Source organism: Rhinatrema bivittatum, chromosome 3, assembly GCF_901001135.1.
Source record: "Rhinatrema bivittatum chromosome 3, aRhiBiv1.1, whole genome shotgun sequence".
NCBI lineage: Eukaryota > Metazoa > Chordata > Amphibia > Gymnophiona > Rhinatrematidae > Rhinatrema > Rhinatrema bivittatum.
Genome location: NC_042617.1, coordinates 293646935 through 293668617, shown reverse-complemented (window position 1 = coordinate 293668617; position 21683 = coordinate 293646935). Strand labels below are relative to the sequence as shown.

The window sequence follows — 21683 nt, the reverse complement described above, 5'->3', positions numbered from 1 at the left end:
ATCCAAGACCCACCTGGGAATATGGTGCTGCCAGATTCTAACACAACGTAGAAGCTATGCGCCATCTCCTTTACCTTTCCATTCAATTCCTATCCCCTCAAGGGGATAGAAGTTCCAGACTCCATCCCTTCCTTTCCAAAAAAATAAGAGAGAGAACGATGGGAAAATAAAATATATAGAACATAGATATCTATTTATCAGTTGAACACAGAAATGCACAGAGTGAATCAGGGGCTCTCACTCTCCATTGCATTCATGGTTTTTGTGTTCTATTACCTCAAATTTGTATAGAGTAGTTGTTTCTTTCTTGTTCTGACAGAAGGTTACTGACAACTGCCTAAAGCCACATCCCTCTTATAGCTGGACATAATGTCACAAGAGGATAAAAAATGGTGTGTCCTCTGTCTCCAGCAGCTGTGGAGAGGGGAATTCCCATGAGTAAGGACTGGTCTAGCAGGACTCAAGGAAAGGAGATTATCAGCTAAGATTAAATTTCACTGTGTGTGTAAATCCTTTTGAACATTATGAGATTATGTGAGATAATTACGAACACCCAGTATATGTGGAAAAAAACTGTCATGTAGTTTTTAACAGCAATAGCTGTTTTTCTTCTTTAGGTTCCATACCAGGAACCTTCCCATGTCATTGCCAGTAAATGCCAATTTTGCTCCTTTTTACCAGGGAACTGGATTTTGCTGCTGCAGTTTTATTGTTGGCCTGAAAATTATTTGAAGTATTTTAAAACTCCTCTGACATGACTCTGTTACTGTTATGAGTCTTAGTAAATCAGGGATGTAGCTGTGCTGATTCTCATCAGTAAACCTACGCAGGTGTCTCACTGACATGTTGAACGCACGAATACAGCATGGACAGCTGAAGAGTGGATCTTCATCAGAGCCTTATGCAGACATGCACACGAAAAGCATGAGTACAGCATGGAGAACTGAAGAGTGGATTTTATTAGAGCCCTAGGCAGGTGGCACACTCATTCATATGAAGTATGAATACAGCACAAAAAGCTGAAGGAGATTTTTGAAAATGGGGGGCAGCATGGCCTTAGCAAACTATGCTTACCTTTGCTTTCTCTAAAAAGCATAAAAATATAAGAAATAAATTATTTGCACAAAAAGTATGATTTAGGAATAAGCCCCAGTAAGAAACAAGAAGTGGGCAAATAACCATTTTGAGCTGTTTAGCTATTATTGCTCCTTTTGTTATAAAAAAAAAAAATAAATAAAATGTCAGTATGGTCTGTATACAGCTCCCCTCACCCCAAGAAGCAAGCAGGTTAAAAATATAAGAAATACCATATTAGGTCAGACCAAAGTTCCATCAAGCCCAGCAGCTTGTCTTGCACAGTGGCCAATCCATATCACAAGAATGTTTTATCAAATTGTAATTCACCTAGCCCGGCTTGATTCGATATAGGTAAGCAATAAATATTTTAAATAAATATGTACCCAGTAGGATACCAAAGGAAAGGTCCAGTCCTTCTTGCTAATAACTAGGGATAAGCAGTGGTTTCCCAAGTCTGAATGTCCAATAGTGATTTAGGATTTTTCCTGCAGGAACTTGTGTGGTTCCTTTTTAAACCCAGCTACGCTAACTGTTTTTACCACATCTTCTGGCAACAAATTTTACAATTGTGTGCTGAGTAAAAAGACTTTCTTCGATTGTTTTAAATGTGCTATCTATTAGCTTCATAGAGTGTCCCCTAGTCATAATACTATTGGAAAGGGTCAATAACCATTCCCTATTTACCCATTCCACACTACTCCTGATTTTATGGACCTCTGTCATATTTCCTCTCAGCCATCACTTCTACAAGCTGAAAGGTCCTAACCTGTTCAGCCTTTCCTCATAGGGGAATCATTCTATCACCTTTAACATTTTGGTCACCCTTCTCTGTATCTTTTTTAGTTCCGCTATATCTTTTTTTGAGATAGGACGACTAGCACTGCACGCAGTATTCGAGGTGTGGTTGCACCATGGAACGATAGAAGGATTGATATCTTCTTAAATACATTTGTGGTAATTTTGTGACATTGTAGCTAATACAGACCGATCTGATCCAGTTAGTGCAAGTTAGTTAGTGACACTCGATTTAATTTATTCATTTCAGAAATTGTATTTTGCCTTTATAACCATTTGGCTAATCAAGGCAGATTACATTTCTTGTTCCAGTCCTGTAGGGAAACTGTACAGTAGCTATGTAAAAACAAAAAGATGTGTGTGTGTGTGTGTGTATGCGCGTGCGTGCGCATGTGTGTATATATAATATATATAGTAATATTATTTTTTACATAACTACCACATAGTTCCTCTGTACATGATATGACCAACAGAGGTTTATATTTTTGCAAGGGGAAGATAAAGGAAGCACGACCTAATGGTGCTGCAGGTCGTAGGGTAGCCGGGATGATACTAGCAAGCTGCCACTCCTCAAACAAACTGGGTTGGTGGTGCCTGGATGCCATCCAGGAAAAGCCACAGGGACCTAGGATGCCAGATGTGAAAACAACAGCCTCATTAATGTTTCGACATCACTCACTAGTTCTGGTTGCTGTTTAGATTATTACAAAGCTTGGTGGAAAAATGCTGGTGGAGTGAGGAGGGGGTTGTAAAGAGATGTATGTGGAAAAGTGTATATTTGATTCTGTGTACTGTTGCTTGCCCTGTATTCTTTTGACGTGCTGCCCCATGCACCCACTGTAGGATGAAGTTTGTTTTTCGTAAGCTGTATTTTGAAACCTTTTTTTTTTTTCTGTTCTCTGACTGACTTTCTTGCTGGTTTTGTCCTCTTCCTTCCCTCTAGAGTGAACCTGTCTCGGATGCCATCCTAACTAAAGAAGCTGCCGCAGGATGAAAAGATGGCAGCGCCCCTTATCGCACCACCGGGCCCTGACAGCTTCAAAGCCTTCACACGTGAATCTCTGGCTGCCATTGAGAAACGCATTGCTGAAGAAAAGGCTAAGAAGCCACCAAAGCCAGACAGCAGCCACCGGGACGATGACGATGAGAATAAGCCGAAACCCAACAGTGACCTGGAAGCGGGCCGGAGCTTACCATTTATCTATGGGGATATCCCGTCACGTCTGGTGGCTGAGCCCATCGAGGACTTGGACCCTTTTTATTTAAACCGGAAAGTGAGTCCACAAAAGCCAAGTACCTTATGTCATTTTCTTTCTTAAAGGAAAGGACATGTAGGTTTGGTTAACAGGAGATCTCATTCACCACAGCATTTTAAAAGAAAAAATTGGGAATATTTATTTCTTTTGGTTTTCGGTGGTCAGGCTTTGAGTTCTCCTCTACTGTTCTGATGTTGCCAGATGCTAAGAGTGCACCCCCCTTCTCCCTGATCACCTGAAATGCTCTTTTGTTGTCTGGCGATTAATTTGCGTCCCAGAATGTTGAAAGCAAAAATGTGTTGTTAAGCTGTGGGGGGGTTTTGCAAGAGGAGAACTAAGCAAGTTATTCTGGCCATGACTCTGCCCTGTAACCTATAATCTCAAATCTTAATACAGCATTGCTTTAGCAAGACATTAGCTCCTGCTGAGAAAATTGATTGGGGTATCCAGGGGTACCCAGTATGGCTTTGTTCTTCATCCTATGCTGCCTAGTGGCAGAGAGTCTGGTCTCAGAAAGCTAGGTTCAGATTTTTTCCTTCAGTTTAACTTCCAGCTTCTAGGCACTGGATACATTTATTTGTCCATAATTTTTCAAATATTAGAGCATAAAGATCAACTCTGTAAGAGCTCCGAAGACCTACACATGACTTCCGGACACTGTTAAGTAGCACGAGTGCCTGGATTAGTTTTTGGTCACAAGGGGTGAGCAGGTTGGGTTTGTGTTTTATAAATCTGAGTCACTTGTACAGGTAAAGATAATCCAAGATCAGTTAGCAGCCTTGTAGCCTTTCATCACTGTCCTCTGGGAAGTCTGAACTGATGGGAGGCAGCAGAATCTTTTATTAAATTCCAGTTTTGAGATTTTTGGTTGGCTGCTGATGCTGCAGCTTGATTTACATTCTAAACTAGGTCACAGTGAAAACCAACTTTTACGCCACCAGCTTGCCCATCCTACATGCTTGCTTGCACAGATCTAGCTTGGCTGCCTCATATTAGACTCCTTTACCACCTCCTCCAACAATCTGTAGGATCCTCTTTTAGGACTGCATATTGCTTCCATTGATGTCTGTGGAATGTGAATCTGAGATATAGTAAGGTAACTAGGGGAATCCTAGAGGGCTTCATGATGTATCTTGCTTGGCTTTAAGTTTTCAGTCCTTTGCGCAGTGCCCTATAAAGTTCTTCAATCAAGTTAGTTGGGAGCAATGCAGGTAAGTGCATTGTCTTTTTATTGTCTTGTCATGGCCAAGTATCTTGTATTGACTTTTGGGATGGGGCAGAGGTTGGATACAAATGGCATGCAAAGGGCAGGGGTAATTTTACTATTCACTGATTTTGTAAGTGCAGTTGCAGACGGATTCATTGGGATCCTTTGTAGTCTTGGCCATAAATACAGTGATGTTTTATGAAAGAGGATTTTTTTTTTTTTATTGATGGCGATGGGATTTCTTTATGGGTAAGCAGACACACACAAACTTATTCTCTTGTTCATGGGTTCAAACTAGGAACTGGGTTAGTGACCCCCAGCCCTAATCACTCCTCCATTTTTGCTTAGAACTGGCTTTCCATGTGACGGACCCCTGCTTTGTGTCAGCCACTTCTGTTACAAATCAAACCTTGATGACCAGTCACAGGAAATAATTATTTTTGTGGTGCTCTGATGATCCTATTAGTGCTGTGCGCTCCCCCATGGTCTTGGAGGAGCCACTTCATCTTGTGCTTTACTAAAGCTCAGTGGATCCGCCAACATTTCAGATACACTTCCCACCCTCCAGTGGATATAGTTTTATATAAGGCAATATTCTTTGGAATCCTAAGCACATGACTGCAGTATATCATGGGGTTAACTTTTATTATTGTATTTTTGTCCTGGCAATTTCCTCCTGCTCCTTCAGGCTTCCAGCTCAGTCAGAACTGCCTCTGTTGGGCACTAGTGCTATAGGCCTTCATTCATAGCTCCCTGAGTTATTTCTCTTATTTCTGTAGCTTTTATTATCTCAGCTGTTGCAGTGACAGTCCATGGCTGGGAGAGACAGACCGTTGCTCCCTCTGGAGCCCAGGACACAGGCATCCCTAAGTCCAGCCAGTTGGTGTTGCCATCAAGCAATGCCTTGGACTCCCTCTGCCTAGGATCTTTGAACAACCCCCTCTGTAGCATTCCCACCCCCAGTTGGCCTCAGGAGCAAAAGCTAGGTCTTCCACATTCACAGTGCACAGCACTGTCACTGAACCCACAAGCCCAGGATTAGTTCTCATTATTCCAGCCGGGAGAAAGAGTTGGAGCTCAAATGGTAATGTTACATGAATAGCGCATCAAATTGTAGATGTTCAAATCTGTGCTTCCTGTTGATGTGTTTCTATGTGGTAGACTGAGTTTCATGGTCCTATGTTTAAATTGTAGCAGGAAATGTACAGCTGCGATATTACCCCAATCCCTCAAAATTGTACTAAGTTTCTAGGAAGAGCAGAACAGAATTTGAAACTCAACAGCTTCTAAAGGAAAGTGGGGGGAGGGAGGAGAACCTTCTTCACTGATCAACGTTACCCTCCTTTAAATGAGGACCTTTATTTTGCCCCATTACATCTGATCAAAATCATGCCTTTGTTGGCTTCTCTGGCATCTTCGAGCGGCTCACACCAGGAGTTTCACATGCAAAAACAAACTGGGTGAATTCTGGCAATTTTGCTTGTTAATCAATGATCTCTGATTTCAGAGTCCAGTTCATTCGAGGCGTTTGTCATACCCATAAGCAGCTCTTTCCTACAAAACATTGCCCAGATTATATTTGAGGCTATTGAGCGTTGTAGCCATGAGTGCGTCTGTTGGCAAAATGTCCCCTAATTTCACCACTTTTTGTGTAAAGAAGGCTTTTCTCTCAGGGTGCGAATTCTGGCAAGGGCTGTCGCCAAGCACCTGTGATAATTGATGCCGCACTGTAGGTAGGATATGGTGGCATCAGCAGCTCACAGAGGAGCAGCAGCTGCTGACTAACCCCTCCCTCCCCCTGAATTACACCTGCATCAACGTTCATTTATCACATCTGTCTTTTTTAATATAGGACATTATTCACAAGGGATGAGATGTAGGGAGGGTCAGAGAGGAGAAAGGCCTGTGCAGGGTGCGGGTGGAAAGAGTGTGATGAAAAATGAGGGCTCAGAGGAAAGAGAGGCCTGTGCTGTGGGAGGGGAGGGATTGTAGTCAAAAATAAATGTGGGCTAAGGTGCAGGGAGAGGTGGAGAAGTGCTGGGGCCAGGAGAAGCTGAAATCGAATGCAAAGCAGATGCCTTTGCATCCTTACTTAAAAATATTCCAGCTTTTTTGATAAGCCACTCTGGATGTGACCCATGAACAGGGTCATGCTTGGTTATCAATAAGGTCGATGGTTCACATTTACAGCAGCAGTAGGTCTAGATTCCCTGATAGTCTTTCCTTCTGCTGCACTACCCAGCCTTCATTTCCCCTACTTCTTTCGGCATCCCTTTCTGTGTCTTGCTTTCCTCGTCTCATTTTCATTTGTACCTTATCCCTGGCACCAGGCAGGCTTCTTCCCCTCTACCTCTTTCTGCTGATAATGCAGGCTGTGTACCAGAAATACTTTCTCAGCTGTGCTGACTACAAATGCTGTCTGTTACTGGGAAAGGGGGAGGAGGGATGTAAAGGTCTGGAATTACCCTGGCTCCTATGCAAGTGGTTTTTTTTCCAGGCCAACCTATTGTATGTGTCCCCTGTTTGCCACCTCATCCCAGGTCAACCTGAACAGGCTGGTTCTGCCTGGTTTCACCTCCATTGCATGCGTGGAGATTCGGACCTCTTTCTTTTTCTTTTTTAAGAGAAACTGGAACATGTGTGTAGATGTGTAATGAGAGTAAAAACCTGGATTGGATCAGCTTGTTGGTTTGACTTGGTTTCAGTGATGTTTTCTTACCAGTAACAAAAGGTGCATAAGCAGAGCCCTGCTGGGTCAGACCAAGGTCCATCGAGCCGAGTTTCCTGTCTCCAGCAATGGCCAGTCCTGGCCATAAGTACCCATCAGATCCTTAATAGTTGAACTATTGTATCTCACTCCCAGGAATAAGCGCTGGCTTTCCCAAGTCTACTTGGCTAATAACTCTTTTTGGACTTTTCCTTCAGGGATTTGGCCAACCATCATTTTAACCCCACTATGTTAGTTGCCTTGACCATGTCCTCTGGCTATGGATTGCATAGCTTGATTGTGTGCTGAGAGTAAAAATACTTCGTATGATTGTTTTAAACCTGCTGGTTGCAAGTTTCATGAAATGTCCCCTAATTCTAGTGTCGTCCCACGCCAATCATGATTTTATAAATTTCAATCGTATCCCCTCTGTCGTCAGTTTTCCAAACTAAAGAGCCCTAATCTGTTCAGACTTTCTTCACAAGGGAGTTTTTCCATCCCATACATTTCTTTTGTCATCCTTCTCTGTACCTTTTGAATATCTATGGGGTTTTTTTTTGGTTTTTTTTTTAGATGGGGGTGACCACTGCATACTGTACTCAAAGTGTGGACACAACATGGATCTATCCAAAGGCATTATGTTCTCAGTTTTGTTCCCTATTCCTTTCCAAATAATTTCTAACATTCTGCTTGCCTTTTTGACTGACTGAATATTCCAAGGTATTGTCCACCAGAACTGTGAATTGTTGTTTGCCCGTGAGGAGACTCCTTAACATTGAACCCAACGTCATGTACCTATAGCTGGGATTATTTTTCCTTACTTGCATTACTTCATACTTGTCCACATTAAATTGCATCTTCCATTTAGATGCCCAGTCTCGTCTCACGTATAGTAACATAGTATTGACGGCAGAAAAAGACCAAAATGGTCCATCTAGTCTGCCCAGCAAGCTTCCCAAGGTAGTAACTACCGCTCCGTGCAGGTTACCCCCATGTTTCTCTTAAGGGTAGTAACTACCGCTCCTTGCAGGTTACACCCATGTTTCTCTTAAGGGTAGTAACTGCCGCTCTGTGCCGGTTAAGCTTTTTTATTTATTTCCATCCTCTAGCCTTTTAGGGATCCACAGTGTTTATCCCATGCCCCTTTGAAATCCTTCACAGATTGTTCTTCACAATCTGCTTCTATTTTAACAACTTAAAACAATTTTGTGTCATCTCATTTGGTCATCTCATTCCAGATCATTTATGAATATGCTAAATAGTACGGGTTCTCTAGTACAGACCCCTGGTCTACTCCACTAATGACCTTTCTCCATTTAGAAAACTGACCATTTATTCCTAACCTCCGTTTCCTGACTTTTATCCAGTTACCAGTTGACAATGGATCACTGCCCCCTATCCCATGACCTCCCAATTCCTGAGGAGTCTCTTATGTGGCACTTTGTCAAATTACATCTGAAAATACAAATACACTATATCAACCGGCTCACTTTTATCTACATGTTTATTTACACCTTCAAAAAAATCTAATAAATTGGTAAGGCAAGACTTACCTTTGCAAAAACCATGTTGACTCTCCCCATCAAACCATGTCTGTCTGTGTGGTCAGTAATTTTGTTTTCAAGAATGGCATGTGCTGTTTAGTCTGGCACTGATATTGGGCTCACCAGTCTATAGTTTCCCAGATCAACCCTGGAAACCATTTTAAAAATTGGTGTTACATTGGTCTCCCTGTAGTCTTCAGGTATCGTGGCTGTTTTCAGTGATAGGTTGCAAATCACTAGAAACAGGGCTGCAATTTCATGTTTGAGTTTGCCCTTTGTGGTTAATTCGCCATTCAGCCTTAAATTTTTTTTTTTTTTTTTTTACCCAAAATGATGAGTTAATTTTACATTTTCTCTTGAGATTTTACTGTAATTCTCCATTTCTGCTGGGGATTATACTAGTGTGTGTGTGCTCCTTTTTCATAAGAATGCTCAGTGGGGGTTTTGACAGTTCACACAGTGCATTTAAGTCCAGCAGCAAAGGTTTTCACAGTAAGACTTTTGCCAGTCTTTCTATGTGAAAGGAAGACCAGTTTCTTAAAGCAGCATTGCCATGAGAGCTCATGGTTAGTCATCCTGTGGACATTGTGACCTACAGAATGATTTGATGTGAAGAAATGAAATAGGTGAGTTGCGTTTTGGGCAGTAGGGAGTCTTACAGACTGAATTGTAAGTCAGAGCAGTCATCTCGTCCACCCAGGCAAAGGCAAGCTTCAACTCCGGCCACCGTTGGTCTCTACAAAATCCTACAGAAGGAAATGGTCCAGTAAAATCCTCAGGAACAAATCTCAAATCGCCTGACTAGTTTTGACAGACCCTGTCACTGATTTTCCTTGGGAAACTAGGTGGGTAGTTTTCTTTTGAAGATTGCCTGTTTTTGTGAGCCAGAATTTTCCAGAAAAAACACCACACAGATTTCAAAAACAAGTTTACTTCACCCAGCCTTTCCCTGCCCTAGGGAATGCTTCCCCTCATTCAGTGCTGGAGAAAGTGGAGTGTACTTTTAGCTGAACAGTGGCGAGTTTTGTTTTTTGGGTTTTTTTTTTTTGTTTTTGCTGCGTCAATCTACCCTGGTAAATTGCTTTGAAAATTGAAGTAAATAGCTTTCAGTAAAGTTAATTTCAGATGCTGCTAATGTCTCAGATTGTTAAAACTATACTTAGAAGTACAAACACAGCAAGGTCTAGTTTAATCATTGTTAACTGTTTCAGTAACCGAAAAAGCGAATGCTGGCGGGCTGTGTTTAAAGCTGAGATTAGGGGTTCCTCTACATCCTTGCCTTTTTCTGCATCTGAAGGAAGATGCCAAGAGAGGCCTGTCCCAGTGAGTGAGATTTTTCCAGTGATGTGTCCAGGATATAAATTTGGGAAAATTTGAGTATTGTATTCCTTTGCAAGAGAAAAGAGCAAGCCAAAGTTAAATTTAGCTTTCTCTGGTTTTATCTACATAGTAATTCTTTACTACTAGATGAAAACAAGTACTTCAGGGGATCCCAGCCTTTTTGTGTGACTGGACTCCATTTTAATCTGTAAAAATATCGAGGACTCCCAGCTTGGGTCTCTCGCTCTCTCCCAGCCCCACCAGTCTTACTTTCACCCACCACTCTCTATAACTCTTGCTCTCCTCCGTAGCCCCTCCCTACCAATCTCGTGCTTTCTCTGCCCCGCATCTCTTCTCCACCAGTCTCTCTCTTATCGCTGTCCCTCCCTAGCAAGTCTCTCTCTCTCTCTCCCCCCCCCCCCCTCTCTCTCTCTCATTGTTGCATCAATAGCCCTTGCTCAACTCCTGGTTTGCCACTGACTAGGGCTCCTCTCTCTGGCTGACAGGGCATGGGGAACCTCCACCAGCCATGCCACTCCGGCCCCATGGCTCAGCTGTGTTACAGGAGACCCCTCCAGTCACATGAGACTCATGTATAATGAGTCAGCCTCTTACTCTTCTTCATGGCAGCTTCCTAATCAGAAGCAAAATCCAGGTTTTCCATCAGTGGCTCCATTACCCCCCCCTCCCCTCCCCATACCATCTCACCTCTTAAGCACGAAAAAGCATCAGGAATTTGTTGCAATTCCGTGCTGGGATAGGAGTGTCTTCTTGCATAGTGTACCATAATCCTGAGCGTGTGGATGTCAGAGAGAAGACGCAAGACCTTTGCTTTAGCATTTTTCCATGGTTTGTGCAGGAACATGTGATAAATCAAAGCTTTTCAGGAATTAGTGGTTGAGAGGAGACCCCTCCAGACCTGATGACCTTGATGACGCAGCATCCATTAGCAGTGTTATGGGAGCCTGGGACTTGCACTATTAAACTGAATAGGTTGTTCAGTCAGGTTGTGGGATAGTAGAAGTGTAGCACTGGAGAATCTATATAAAGGCACCATCCTGCAAGAATAATTACAATATCAGTGCAACACAACACTTCATGCACAGCAAAGGAACCAAAGAAGTTATTTATGATTTTTTTTAACATAATTTGTTTTTAGCAGATTTAAAACAAATATATAAAGTCTTTGTTTTTTAAATTTGACATACAATCAAGCTCTGGAATCTGTTGCCAGAAGATAGATTTGCCCAAATTCCTGGAGGAAAAATCCATAAAATTAGAAGCTAGGTAACTAGAGAAAGCTGTCACTATCCCTGGAAGTGAGTAAAAAGAAATAGCTCTACTTTTTGAGATCTGTCTGGTACTTGTGACCTGGACAGACCATTGTCACAGGCTGGATGTTGAGCTCGATGAATCATAGAAACATGACTGCAGAAAGACCACATGGCCTATCTAATCTGCCTATCCACACCAACTACTCAGCTCTACAATTCCTGTCACTCCCTCAGAGATCCCGTTTGCTTGTCTCATGCTTTTTTGAATTCAGATACTGTCCTTGTCTCCACTTCCTCCACTGGGAGACTGTTTATGTAGCTGCCACCCTTTCTGTAAAGAAAGATCTCATTAGGATGAGGGTGGACAAGGGTAGACTATCACATCTTGTTTCAGAGCCTATCCTGCCTTTCCTTTAGGGTCTGCATGTTTAGATCTTTGGTCAGCATATGGGGACAGACAATCATTTTGTAGCCACCCTCTGAATCAACTCCATCAGGTTTATATCCTTTTGAAAGTGCGGTCTCCAGAATTGCACACTATTTCAATGAGGTCTCATCAGGGATTTATACAGGGGCAATATCGCCTCCCTTTTTTCTGCTGACCCTTCCTCTCCCTATGCAGCCAAGCATCCTTCTGGCTTTTGCTTATCCACCTGTTTGGTCAGCTTGAGATCATCAGATATGATCACTTCTAGATCCTGCTTTTGATAGAAGAATTTCACCTCCTGGTGTGGCCAATGTAATAAGGTGCACTAACATTAACTCAGGTTTTTACTCTTGTTTTAGTGTGTACATAAGAACATAAAAACATAAGAAATTGGTCAGACTAAGGGTCCATCAAGCCCAACATCCTAAAATTAGCATGGGTTCATGCAAATCCCATGTAAAAGGAGGCATTAGCAATTTCCCAGTAATGCAGCAAAGTGCATTAAAGAGCAGACAGCTTAAAACACATTTTCTTAACATTGAAAACTTAACTCCTGGGTCAGAGCAGGAATAAAACTTTTACTCACATTTTTGGTGGCCAGGTTATACTATTGCTGTGCCCAGTGTGGTAGTGTCTAGATGCTTCTGTCACACTGGGCACAGCAATACACTAATTTTGACCATCAGAAGTGTGAATTTACTCCACCTTGGACCCAGGAGTTTAATTTTCAGTGTGAGCTCTCGAGGTGGGTACCTACAGCCGAACATCCTGGTTTTAGCATACTGTTAAATTGTAGATGCCCATCCCTGTAATTTATACTTTATTCAGCTAGCTGCAAGTGCCTGCACAAGAGACCAAATTCATACATCTAAGGCCATTTTGGCAAGAAATGTCAAGTAAAATCAAAGCATAAAATCTCTGGGGTGGCACCTATAGCTAAATTAAAGATAAACACACCGGGGGGGGGGGGGGGGCATCTGCAACTGAACAGGATGCCAAAGTCGGATGCGAAGTGCCGAAGGGGCCTTCTCCAGAGAGCTGATGCTTTGATTATTCTTGCCATGCATTGCATGTGAGGTTGATGCTGTGCATCCTGACTTGAGGGTACATTTCCTCATTCAAGGTCATTTTGACAAAGAAGGGTAAGTAAAATAAAAGAATAGGATCTCTGGGAAGGCACCTACATCTAGACGAGCGACGCATTGGCTGTCTGGGTGGATACCAACAACTGGGTAGTAGACGCTTTAGCTTTGTGCATGCACTGTACAGCTGTTTAGGAAAACAAAGAAAACATATCACTGGTGCCTGCCTCAGAGAACTTATATTGGAAATTTAACTCCTAGGCCTGAGGTGGAGTAAACTTACATTTGTTGTGGCCAGTGTAGTACTCCACCTTAAATTTCCAATGTAAGTTCTCTGGGGCTGAAACCTACAGCTGAACAGTATGCCAAAGTTAGAATACACAACAGTATAATTGCCTACTATTCAGCTGAAGGTGCCTACCCAGAAAGCTTATGTTCATTTAGTTGTAGTTCCAAGCCCCAGAGAGCTTACACTGAAAATGTAACTTCTTTGGTCTGAGGTGGAGTAAACTCAACATTTTTGGTGGCCAAAGTCATTGTATTGCTGTGCTCAGTGTGGTAGAAACAGCTAGTCGGGGCACGGCAATAGAATATCATGGCCACCAGAAATGTGAATTAACTTCTACTCCACCTCAAGCCAAGGAGTTAAGGAAACACAGGATTAAGGAGATAAGTGCTTGAAGTTGGAAGGAGTGCAACCAAAATGGCCTTACATGAAAGACTGGCACTAGGCTTCCCAACTTGGACACAGTCTTGCATGCAAGATAATTTGGGAAAGGCATGCTGAGTGAAATCAAAGGGTAAGCTCTCTAGAATGGGCATCTACAGCCATTAGGGATGCACAACACCAAAGTGTGTACTGTTTGACTGTAGGTGCCTTCCCTAGAGAGCTTACCCTTTCATTTCACTTGGCAGGCCTTGTCCAAATGACCTTACATGCGAGATTGTGCCAAAGTTGGGCTTTTTTCATTTAGCGCACATTTTTTTTACTCCTTTTTGATTTGCATTGCATTAACTTATTTTGATTTTAGCATGGCTTTTATTACATTGGCCCATAGTGCCCCATTCCATTGTGTTTTTGCAGCCAAAATACATGAGACTGCATTTGTTTTTTAGCATTAAATCTTAGCTATCAGAATCTCGACCATTCCTCAAGATTTCCTTTTTATTTATTTTAAAATATTTAGAATCTGCTTATAATGAAAAACGGATTACAATTCTCAACATAAAATCAAAACATTCTACTTCAAAAACATCATTAAAATGTTAATAAAAATCAGTCCATGAAAAAGGCTTCTTGAAACAGAATTGCCTTCAATTTTTAAGATTGGATAGTGTCTTCAGTTCTTCTGGTAGTGTGCTCCATAATTTGGGGCCAATTAATGAAATAGCACGTTTGTGAGACTCTTGAAGGTGCACTTCATTGATGTTGGGGATCTCTAGAAGATGATCTAAGGCAGAATGTAACAGTCGAGAGGGAACATATTTCCTAAACAACTTAGACAGACCAGAGTAGTTGTCTATCTTGAAAAGATTTAAATACTAACATTATGATCTTAAACTTTATCCACTGGATTACAGGTAACTAATGCAGACTTTGTAGAACTGGTGTAATATGTTCATGCTTTGGAATCTTTATGATCTACTGGGCTGCAGAATTTTGGAGATATTGTAATGCCTGTAAATGGGTTTTAAGCAGTCCCATATATAGCGAATTACAGTCGACCATAGTTAAGATGAAAGCTTGAACAATTGTTTGAAAGTCCTCCTGTTCTAAGAAAGGTCTTAAATGTAGTTGGTTTAAATTAAATTAACCAGTCATCGAAACAGATATGATTTGAGGGATATAGTTGTGGATCGAACTGAATTCCCAAATTATGAACATGATCAAAAAAATGTATATCTACCTCTTGAATGGATAATCCTGCAAAGTCTGCCGGACTTGGTTTCCTTGATATCCAAAGGATCTCAGTTTTAGGTAGGTTTAAAACTAAAGCATTGGTAGTTATCCCATTAACTGCTAATAAATAAGTTGAGATCAATTGTTTGGTCATTGAAATATCAATGGCAACTGGGAAATACAATTAAATGTCATCTGCATAAAACTTAAAATAAATATTGAACGAATCCAGTAAAATGCACAATGACTGAACATAAATGTTAAAAACTACAGACGACAAAATAGATCCTTGGGGAACCCCAGTTTTAGGAGAATTCCATCTTGAGCTCCCTTTTCATGTTTACTACACCTGCCTCAGTGTCTACCCTGTTGCAGATTTTAGTATCTCCAAAAAGAGAAACCTTTCCTGATATGCCATGCTGGGTCAGACCAAGGTTTATCTTATGTTCTTGTTCAGGGAAAATGTATTGGAAAGTTTATGATGTGCTCTTTCCGGAGCCAGATAATTGACTGATATCATTAGATAGGAAGGAGGGCTGCAGGATGTTTTCTATAGTTGCCATAGAGGTAGACACATGCTCCTAATATTAAAAAAAAATAGTTTGTTCACTCATTAGTTCTAGTGGGATGTATGCATAGAACAGGTTAATAACTCAAAATTCTTCTCCTGAATGGTTTGCTTCCATGCTGGGTTATTCTTTCACAGTGTCCAATGTCTTTTTGTGACTGCCATATGGTTCCCACATAAATACAGCATAAAAAAGCTTTCTGAGCCGATCTCACTCAAAGCTCCAGGATGACACTATTTATGGCAGGGCTGGCTCTAGGGCAAATGGTGCATTGCATGAAAATTATCAATAGTGCCCTCCTCCATACATTCTCCCCTCCTGTTCTCCTTCCTCAGGCATTATCTCCCTCCTCTTCTCCCTCTAGGCAATCTCTCCTCCAGTCCCTGCCAGCCCCTTCTAGGCATTTACCCCCCTTTTTCCTCCCTCCAGATATTCTCTCCTTCTTTCCAAGCATTCTCTCCCTCCATACCTACCTCCCCTCCCTCCAGACATCCTTTCTTCTCTTTTGTTTGACATCCCTTCCTTCCAGGCATTCTCCCTGCTTTTCACTTGCATCCCTCTAGGTACTCTCGCTCTGATATTGAACCATTCCTTTCATCTAATTTTCTCTTACCTCCCTGTTCACCCTCTCCTTCTCCACCTCGTTCTTGCTTTCTCCGCTTTCCACTTCCTAATTCTTGCTTCCATTGCTCCTTCGCCATTCTCCAGATATCTAACTCTGTTTTTCTTACCCCTCAACTGTTGCCTTCTTTCTGACTCCCTCACTCCCACCATCCCCAAGTGCTCTCCTATACCTATTTCTTTAGCTTTTTCTCATTTCCATTTCTCCAAACCTTATCTTGTTTTGCCTCCTCCCTCATTTTTCCCATCTTGCTCTATTCTCTTACCCCATTGTCCTTCCCAGTTCTCACAATCTCCTTGTTTCCGTATCTTGCCTTCAAGTGTTCTGTCTTCCAATTATACCCCCTTCTTAACCCTTCTTCCCCATTCCTCTAGTTCTCATTCCTTCCCTAAGCTACTTTTTCCTACTTTCACTCGCTCTCTAGTCCCCCATTTCTACCCTTTGTACTCACCCAATCCTCATCTACTGTCTTCTGCCTCTTATCCCCTCACCAACTCAAGCTCCTTCTCTGTTGCTCACCCTCCCCTGGTTCTGGTTCCTTTCTTCTGCTGACTCAGATCCTCTTCCTCTTCTTCCTTCCGTCCCAACTCCACTCTCCAGCTCCCTCCATATCCATGTTCTGTCTCTTTGCCCACCCCCTTCCTCTCCAGATTCATTTTGAAAATAGCTGCAATATATGCTATTGAATTGTCAGTATAGGTTTTATCTGCATTTAACATGGGTAAATAGGCTTTTGAAAATTGCTACGATAGTATATTACATTTACATTTTCATTTGAAAATCATCTCCAACCCTACTGGAAAGAGAAGACAGGGCTGGTAGGAAATATGGTAACAGAAAAGTGTAGAGAGAGATGCAAGCCATATTGCGGTGAATGGATGTTTTTGACTGATCTAGGAAGAGTCCTCAGCATGTCCTTTGCTTTGACCTGTTTTCAACCACAGGCTTTCTGCATCACTTTCTTATCAAGCTTATTAAATGTTCTGCTGGATCTTGCTACTTGTTTCATTATAATTTCATCACATTAATTGTCTGGGAACCACCACTCCATGCTCATTGGACACCCCAATTGTGATATTTATATAGTGAGAACAGTCGTGAAGCAAGGCTTTCTGCCATTTGGCGTAAAGAAGGCTGAAACAGAGAGGTATCAAATAGCAAGAATAATGCCAGGGCCATTAATCACTTCTTTAATAGCGAGGCTCTCCGTAGACATGTTGCACTGTCCCTTTCCCAAACTCAGTTTTCAGGACTTTCAACCAAGCAAAATAGTGGTTGTTGCAGATAAAGACCTCTTGACCCACCCAGTGTACCCACTTCCCTCTCCCCCCCCCCCCCCCCTCCAATCTACTGAGTCACCACAGACCCACTTGACCTCCAGCAGTGGCATGCAATGACATTCAAACTTTTAAAAAGGAATTAGAGCAGCTTTTAAATTAGAACAAGGGGAAAAGCCGACAGTCACTAAACAGTGCATGGTTCAGAGGAATGTATCTTTGGAAGATACTAATGAAACAGGAGAGTTAGGCCATCCCAGCAGAGAGGTTCCAATAAAAGCAAAAGTAATCTGTGCCTATAAGTAAAGAATCACCTGAGCTAAAGTGCAGTTATAATGGGAGTTTACAATTACCAAAAGTACAATCCAGAGCAAACTGCACTTTGAAGCAATATCGCATAGTACGAGAAGTGCAAGATAGTTGTCAATCCTGACTGAATACTCAAAAAAGTTTTCAAAGGTAAACAGAATTTTTATTAATTCAATTCGGCAACTCCACTGGTTTATATCACATGAGGCTTTACGGCGTCCCCCGACACGGTCCCGTGTTTCGCCTAGGGCTGCATCGGGAGGGCACGCCAGCAGGAATTCATATGCAAAATACTGAAACAGATTAATAAAGAATCAGGATACTATATGGGACTTATAACCGAACAAGAGTACAAACAGGTTAAAGTACAACCCGAGAGGCCAAAGTTTTGGTCACCGAACACCCCATTACCCCAGTCTTTTATACAGTACCTAAGGTTCACAAAGATTCACAACATCCCCCTGGTCGTCCCATCGTGGCTGGCATCGGTTCACTTCTGGAACCCTTGTCCCAATTTGTGGACCTCTTCTTGAGGCCATTTGTACCTTTGATCCGCTCCTACATTAGGGACTCAGCACACTTCATTACCCTCTTGAACTCCATACCGTTTCCCACTGAGCCGTTTGTTCTTGTTACCCTCGATATCATCTCTCTTTACACCAACATCCCCCAGCCCGCTGCCCTTAGGGTTATTGAAGAAGTTTTAAACACCCGCACGGGTCCTCAAAGGGTTCCCACTTCACTGTTAGTCACGCTTGCTAGCCTAGCACTCACGAAAAATTACTTCAGATTCCATGATACATTTTATTTACAGGTAAAAGGCACGGCGATGGGGGCCACTATGGCCCCCAGTTTGGCCTGTCTTTTTGTGGCGGAGTTTGAAGACTCCTTTGTATATCCCTCTGAGTGGTTTCAACATATAGTGATCTGGCTAAGATACATCGATGATGTTTTCTTAGTGTGGCGGGGAACAGAGATACAATTATTCATGTTTATTGACTGGCTCAATACCTGTAACCCTAATTTACAGTTTAATTTTAGTTGGCATCAATCTCAGATAGCTTTTTTAGACATTCTAGTTTCAGTACATAACGCCCAATTTTTGACCACTATTCATCGTAAGGATACAGATAGAAACACCTTGTTATCTTTTCAAAGTTGCCACCCGAGCACCTTGAGAGGAAACATTCCCACTGGCCAGTTTTTTAGATTACGTAGGTTGTGCTCCACTAGGAGAGAATTTATTCACCAAGCTGAAATAATGTCATCCCGGTTTTTATCACGCGGGTATCCCAGGCGGGTGGTGAGACAAGCCATGAAACGAGCATTATTCACTGATCGTGATTTGTTGTTCCTTCCATCATCCCGTTCTGATACTACAGTTATTAACTGTATCTTGCCCTTTTCTACCCTAAGCCGACAGATTACAACTATGATTCGTAGACATTGGCATGCACTGTCCCTGGAGATGGTGTTCCCGGGCCCCCTTCGTTTTACCTACCGGAGGGGTAAAAATTTGCGAGATAAACTTGTCCACGCGGATCTCTTACAGTTACGGGATCCTGCAAATGCGTTGGGACATCATCCATGTGGCCACTGTACAATGTGTTCTCACACTACTTCTACCACTTCCTTTACCCACCCGGTTTCCCAAAGAGTTTTTCAGCTTCGCTCATACTCAGATTGCACCACTTCAGGAGTCATCTATGTGATCACCTGTCCCTGCCCATTAATATACGTCGGGAAAACCACACGGATGGTCAAAACACACATCATAGAGCATTGCTCCAATATTCGACATTCAAGAGAGAATGAACCTTTGGTAGACCATTGGTTAAAAAAATCCCACACTCTTTCAGACCTTATGTATAGTGTCATTGAGGTGTTTCCACGGCCTGCTCGTGGTGGCTGTTATGCTGAACAGCTCGGTCGCATTGAACAGCGTTGGATTTTCATTTTAGACTCAGTTACCCCCAAGGGACTTAATCGGGAGATTGAATGGTTCCTGTTCACCTAGATCTGTCATGACTAAGGTTGGTTGCATACAATGCTGCTTGGGTGCGCTACAGGAAAGGGAACCAATGAACGGGGTCGGCTGATCCACGTCATTGGTTCACCTGTAGTTTTGGCGCCACTGCCATTCTTTAAATACCTGTCAGCGTTAAGGGAAAGTGCGCTCCCTGTTAAAATTTAAGCATACCAGCTGTCAGGTAAGATTGTACTTTAACCTGTTTGTACTCTTGTTCGGTTATAAGTCCCATATAGTATCCTGATTCTTTATTAATCTGTTTCAGTATTTTGCATATGAATTCCTGCTGGCGTGCCCTCCCGATGCAGCCCTAGGCGAAACACGGGACCGTGTCGGGGGACGCCGTAAAGCCTCATGTGATATAAACCAGTGGAGTTGCCGAATTGAATTAATAAAAATTCTGTTTACCTTTGAAAACTTTTTTGAGTATTCAGTCAGGATTGACAACTATCTTGCACTTCTCGTACTATGCGAGTTTACAATTACCCCAATATTGACTGGGTAAATGTTATATCAGGACATGTTAGAGACATAGTTCCTGGATGGAATAAATGACAGCTTCATGGAGCAATTGGTACAGGAATCAACGAGAGAGGGAGCTATTTTAGATTTCTTAGTGAAATACAGGATTTGGTGAGAGAGCGAATAGTGATGGGGCCACTTGGCAATAATGATCATAACATGATCATAAGAACATAAGAAATTGCTATACTGGGTCAGACCAAAGGTCCATAAAGCCCAGCATCCTGTTTCCACCAGTGGCCAATCCAGGCTACAAGTACCTGGCAAGTATATCCCACGTTACTGATGCTAGTAATAGCAGTGGCTATTTTCTAAGTCAACTCGATTACTTGCAGGTAATGGACTTCTCCAAGAACTTATCCAAATCTTTTTTTAAACCCAGCTGCACTAACTGCACTAACCACGTCCCCTGTCAACAAATTCCAGAGTTTAATTGTGCATTGAGTGAAAAAGAACGTTCTCCAATTAGTTTTAAATGTGCTACATACTAACTTCATGGAGTGCCCCCTAGTTCTTCTATTATCCGAAAGAGTAAATAACAGATTCACATTTACCCGTTCTAGACCTCTCATGATTTTAAAGATCTCTATCATATCCCCCCTCAGCTGTCTCCTCTCCAAGCTGAACAGCCCTAACCTCTTCAGCCTTTCCTCATAGGGGAGCTGTTCCATTCTCTTTATCATTTGGTAGCCCTTCTCTGTACCTTCTCCATTGCAATTATTTTTCTTGAGATGCGGCGACCAGAATTGTACACAGTATTCAAGGTGCAGTCTCACCATGGAGCGATACAGAGGCATTATGACATTTTCTATTTTATTCACCATTCCCTTCCTAATAATTCCTAACATTTCAACTAATGACTGGAAGGGGGACAATATGTAAATCTACTGCTTTAACACTAAAATTTCAAATGGGAAACTTTGATAAAATGAGGAAAATAGTTAGAAAAAAACTGAAAGGTGCAGCTTCAAAGGTTAAGTGTACAATAGGAAAAGACATTGTATTTGTAAACAATCTTAGAAGCGCAGTCCAGATGTATTCCATGCATTAAGAAAGGTGGAAGGAAGGTAAAATAACCGGCATGGTTAAAAGGTGAGGTGAAAGAGGCTATTTTTAGCCAAAAAAAATTCCTTCAAAAATTGGAAGAAGGCTCCAGCTGAAGAAAATAGGGAAAAGCATAAACATTGTCAAGTTAAGTGCAAAACATTGATAAGGCAGGCTAAGAGAGAATTTGAAATGAAGTTGGCTGTAGAGGCAATAACTCATAATAAAAACATTTTTTAAATCTATTCGAAGCAAGAAACCTGTGAGGGAATCTGTTGCACTGTTAGATGACTGAGGGGGTAAAGGGGCTCTTAGGGAAGATAAGGCCATTGCAGAAAGACTAAATTAATTCTTTGCTTCTGTGTTTACTAAAGAGGATATTGGGGAGATGCTGGTTCCAGAGATGGTTTTCAAGGGTGAGGAGTCAGATGAACTGAACCAAATCACTGTGAACCTGGAAGATGTAGTAGGCCAGATTGACAAACTAAAGAGTAGCAAATCATCTGGACCAGATGGTATGCATTCCCGGGTTCTGAAGGAACTAAAAAATGAAATTTCAGATCTATTAGTTAAAATTTGTAACATGCCATTAAAATCATCCATTGTACCTGAAGACTGGAGGGTGTCCAGTGTGACCCCAATATTTAAAAGGCTTCAAGGGTGATCCAGGAAACTGTTGACCAGTGAGCCTGACTTCAGTGCCGGGAAAAATAGTGGAAACT

General features: G+C 42.0%; 1 protein-coding gene across 1 annotated transcript in view; it reads left to right on the top strand.

The window, feature by feature from the left end:
- Positions 1-21683, top strand: part of SCN8A (sodium voltage-gated channel alpha subunit 8) — a 415106-nt gene that overhangs the window by 29621 nt on the left and 363802 nt on the right. Inside the window, exon 2 of the mRNA XM_029594973.1 lies at positions 2816-3146. Within this exon, the coding sequence (XP_029450833.1) occupies positions 2871-3146 (276 nt within the window). The 5' untranslated portion in view covers positions 2816-2870. The remainder of the gene's footprint in view (positions 1-2815; positions 3147-21683) is intronic.